The sequence below is a fragment of the Pithys albifrons genome, chromosome 18, assembly GCF_047495875.1.
Source record: "Pithys albifrons albifrons isolate INPA30051 chromosome 18, PitAlb_v1, whole genome shotgun sequence".
Lineage (NCBI taxonomy): Eukaryota > Metazoa > Chordata > Aves > Passeriformes > Thamnophilidae > Pithys > Pithys albifrons.
The window spans coordinates 877,331-882,009 of record NC_092475.1 but is presented as its reverse complement, the minus strand read 5'-3'; the positions used below and the strand labels follow the sequence as shown (position 1 = coordinate 882,009).

At 61.1% G+C, this 4,679-nt stretch overlaps 1 protein-coding gene across 2 annotated transcripts; it reads right to left on the bottom strand.

Annotated features, from left to right (window-relative positions):
• Positions 1–545: 545 nt before the first annotated feature.
• SNAI1 (snail family transcriptional repressor 1) lies at positions 546–4,303 on the bottom strand. Of its 2 annotated transcripts, none has more exons than XM_071572856.1 (3): positions 4,199–4,303; positions 3,106–3,609; positions 546–1,895 (listed from the first exon to the last, which is right to left on the bottom strand). In XM_071572856.1, the coding sequence occupies exons 1-3, from the start codon at positions 4,275–4,277 to the stop codon at positions 1,714–1,716; spliced, it is 765 nt and encodes a 254-aa protein (XP_071428957.1). In that variant the 5' UTR covers positions 4,278–4,303; the 3' UTR covers positions 546–1,713. The 2 variants fall into 2 exon arrangements, with proteins under 2 accessions (XP_071428957.1, XP_071428958.1); XM_071572857.1 differs by having other exon boundaries at positions 546–1,821.
• Positions 4,304–4,679: the final 376 nt, after the last annotated feature.

The following is a 4,679-nucleotide window of genomic DNA, read 5'->3' as shown; positions in this document are numbered from 1 at the left end:
GTGCTTGCTGAAGACCTCTCCAGTGACAACAGGATGTGTCACCTCTGCTGCCGCACCACCCACGCTGGGTGACCCACCCGGAGGCTCAGCTCCCTGAGGAACCTGGGGCTGGAGCCCTCTCTGGGGAGGCCCCGCATCCTGCCCAGAGTCAGAGGCAGCCCCACCATCCCGGCAGGGCAGTGCCCTGTGCTGCAGCACAGACCTGCTCCCCAGAGAGCGCTGAGGGACAGGCTACAGGTGCTCCAGCAAACCTTTGTGCTTTTCCACAGGGAGCCTGAGATCCACTGCACCCTCAGCCCACATCACTGCACAGCTGCCCCAGCCCCTCGGCAGGAACTGACTCATCCCTGGCTTTTCCTCCTGGAAGACAAACTGCTCCCCACAGACCCGTCTGTGAGTGCCACTTGCCAGTCCCGGGCAGCCAGAGGCTGGAGCAGCAGGTAGGGGAGCCCAGCCCAGCTCCCTGCTCCCCTCAGCACTGCCTCCTCCCAGCTGCATATTCACCCCAAGCACCCACAAAACCCTATTATAAATTAAACATTTTATTGAATATCAATAAATTGTATATAATTATATAAAAAGTTTCATCAGTACAAAATTGTGGCACAAAAATATAAATACCAGTGTACCTTTGAAATGTAAACATCCTCTTTGTAATGATTCCATGAAAACAATGTCCAAAGAAAGATGCATTCAGGAGGCACCTGTCAATACCCATAAATAGGGCTTTTGGCACACACCTGTCGATGGGCAGCCTTGGGACAGGCCACCATTGTATCAGCTGACAAGTGCCTGCTATTAGTCACAGTTCTCTTGAAAAGCAGTTGTTAAGAGTCCTATTAACAGGTGCTTGAGTGCATAGCTGGTCTGTAAACAGTGCTGGGGTTTGAAATGGCTACCCCTGCCTTTCATGGACACTGTTAATCTCGCAGGCATTGCAAATTGTCATTGTGCTGGGGACAAGCAGCTGCTTCACAACTACTGGGATACTGTATTATTGCATAGTTACACCTTCTACAGGCAGTGTATATACACTGGGGGTGGGAGGGCACGTTTTGTCCTTCATTAAAAAAATACTGGTTCTTAAAAGTTACCGAGTGGTTACGTTGATGAAAAAAAAAACAAAAACAAAGACACCCAAACCAAAACCGAACAGAAAAACCCCAACCCCCCAAGCTACATGGTTGCAGTGTTCGATACCCGCACGGGGCCAGGGTGCAGGTCCAGCCCGGCAAGGTGCTGAGTGCCTCTGGCAAGAGGGGGCACCTGCTGAGGGGCTGTGGAAGCAGCAGGGAAGGCTCAGGGCTGGGACCCCGAGTTTCACACACTCGCTTTGCCACCCACACTTGGCACTGAGTCCAGTCCTGCACCCTCAGACACCGGGATGGGAGAAGTGGTCAGAGCATCAAGCTTCTCTGAGCTCAAGAAGGGTTTGGCCAATGCTCTCAGGCACATGCTGTGTGATTCTGGGGGTGTCCTGTGCAGGGCCGGGGGTTGAACTCGGTGATCCTGATGGGTCCTTTCCAGCTCATGATGTTGTTCTATGATCACTCTTGCAGCACATTGGAGGCACTGAGTGAGGAGTGTGAGGGTCTCAAGGGCCAGAGGAGCTGCGTTCAGCCTGGTGCACACCGCGACGGAGGAAACTAACTCCTACAGAAACTAGTTACAATATGGGTATTCGTGAGGCGAGAGGCCGGCGCAGTGGAGTCCTCAGCGAGAGCCGGAACAGCCCGTCTCCTCATGCTTGTGGAGCAGCGACATGCGAGAGAAAGTCCGGGAGCAGGTTTTGCACTGGTACTTCTTTACATCTGAATGGGTCTGCAGGTGGGCGCGGAGGTTAGAGCGGTCAGCAAAGGCCCGATTGCAGTGTGTACAGGAAAAGGGCTTCTCACCTATGGCACAAAGAGAAACGCTCCCAATTAACCAGTGCATCAACACATAGGGACTATCAACGAAGGAGCCCGTTCATTAGCCAAAGTTTGTGCAGAGGACAGTGAAAAGAAGTGCTGGGCGTCATTGTTCGGAGGGAAAGGCGGGTACTACAGCAATGCTTGGGGGAGAACCTCTGGCTTGGGAATTGCCTACTCCCAGAAAAATCTCCCCTATGAACCACGGAAAATTAATGCTGGAAACATCTGCAGGCAGAAAGGCAGTTGCACGTACAAACGAAGACGCAACACTCATCTCTTCCCCGGAGCCAAGCGAGGAGTTTGCAGCGAGCAGGAAAGCCAAGCGCTGTGTGTTAATTATATCATAGCAGGCAGCGGCTGCGAGGCGCCAGCCCAGGGTGAGTGGAGCTATTTCCTCCACCGAGCCCCCCGCTCCCCCTTCTCCTGCCCAGCTCGCATTGAAAAGCCTGGCCAGGGCGAATTCCTCCCAGAAAGACTCTTTTGGAGGAAACAAATGTGTATGCTCAATTTGGAAAGCACAATTAAGTCTACCCGGCTTCCTTCAGCCATCATCTTTAGTACGTTAAGAGGGTGTGAAATCAGTGCCAAGTCACAATTACACTGTCCCGCGGCCCCACAAAGGATGCTCGGGAGATGCATTGTCGGGGCAGTGGGGTGGGCTGCAGCTGCGGCACCGCACCCGCGCCAACAGGTGCCTCAGCACCTGCCCCCAGGCCTCGCCCAGCCTCGCACATCTCGGGGCGGGCACGCCTGGAGCCGGCTCATCGCTGCCAGCCGGGTGGTGGCTGCAAGGCCACAGCGGTGGGCAGCTGGGGCTCGGGGGCTGCCCTGGCCAGGAGCCCTCGGTGCGGGCAGAGGGATGCTCTGGACGTGGCAGTGCCCAGGAGGGAGGGCTCCAGCAGTCCCACAGCCCCAGTGTGAAATCTTGGTGAAGCGTGTGCTGTCGCACTGCGGCCGACGGGCCAGCTCCGGGCGGGCGCTGCAGCTGCAGATTTACAGACTGAGCCTTGACCCTGCGCTCGGTTTCAGCCAAGAGGATATTTAAAGGACATTTTGGAAAGATGTGCCAAGGGGGTCTGGGAAGCCCTTATCTTCCCAGATAACAGCCGGCCCGCCGATTCGCTGGGTGCAGCAGAGCAGGGAAGCGGGAGTCGATAAGGGAGGGAGGGCGAGGGACAGGAGGGGACCTTACCGGTGTGTGTCCGGATGTGGCCCTGCAGCAGCCAGGGCCGGGAGAAGGCCTTTCCGCACATCTTGCAGACGCAGGGCAGCGTGTGGCTCCGGATGTGCATCTTGAGAGCCCCCAGGCTCACGTACTCCTTCTCGCAGTACTTGCAGCTGAAGGATTTCCTGGCCTGGGCGTCGCAGTGCAATTGCTTGTGCTTGGAGAGCCCGGCGAAGGTGGAGTACGCCTTGGCACACTGGGCGCAGCGGAAGCGCTCGGCAGCGGCGGGGGCCGAGGCCGGGCTGGGGGGTCCCGAGCTCTTGCCTTCATCCTCCTCACTGGAGAGCGCCGTCAGGTCCAGGGCGGGGGCCGCGCCTCCCGCCGCCTCGCCGCCTGGGCCGCCCGGGAACAGGCTGGAGAGCAGCCCCGCGTCCCACACCAGCGGCGGGTAGTAGGCGCCGGGGCCGAGCACCTCGGGCGGGGGGATGACGGGCAGCGGGCACGTCTCGTACAGCAGCGGGGCGGCCAGCACTGCGGGAGGCGGCGGCGGTCAGCGATGTCCGCGGCTGCCGTGGGAACGGGGCCGAGGGCGCCCCGACCCACGGGCGCAGGTTGCCCAGCCCACCCCCGGAGGGCTCAGCGGGACCCGACCCCAGACCATCCTTGAGAGACCCGCCCCGCACGCCGCAGTCAGAGGGGCAAAGGGAACCCAGCCCGCCCCACGAGAGCTCAGAGCGCCCCGGGGCAAAGGTGACCGACCTCACACCACGAGGACCCGCGCCCCTGCCCGCCCTGCCGCGAGGGACAGAGTGAAGGGGACCCCACGCCCTTGCCCATTCCCGGCACGGGGAGCATCCAAAGCACCCATGCCCACCCCACGAGGGAATCCCCGGTGCCTTCTCCCATCCCAGGACAGCAAGAAGCGGCTCAGCATCCCAGGACACGGAGGATCCCACGCCCGATCCCACCCGAGATTCGCAAAATTGAAAAAAAAACCAAACCCCACCAAAACTCCCACACCTCCACCACCCTGCGCAAAGTGGGTCAGTCCCCGCCCGCTCCCGCGTGGAGCCTCAGGGGAGATCCCGCCCCACGTGCACAGCCCGGCCCGTCCACGCACCGGCCTGGCTCTCCAGCTCGCTGTAGTTGGGCTTTTTGCTGGCCGAGAAGTGCTTCTTCACCAGGAAGGAGCGCGGCATGTTGCAGCCCCGGTGCCGCTCCGCAGTCGCGGGGCCGGCGCTGCCGCGCCCGCTGATATGGGCGCGGGGCCGGGGGGCGGCGCGGGGCGGGCAGGGCGGCGCGGAGCCGCCCCCGGGGGCCGCAGCCAATGGGCCGGGCGGGATGGGGCGGGCACCGGGCAGGTGTCGGACTCGCCGCCGCGGGGCCCGGCCGAGCCTCGGGGCCGGAGCCCGGGGAGCGCTCCCGCGGGACGGCCGAGCTGCCCGCCCGGGGCCGGAGTACGAACTGATGCTGATGCTGATGCACGGGCCGTTCCTGGCTCCTCTCCGGAGTGCTTGCCCGTGCCGCGCTCCCCGCGGGTCCGGCCGGTGCTTCGGAGGGAAGCAGGGCAGAGAGCCTGGGGATTGATGCACAGCCCGTGC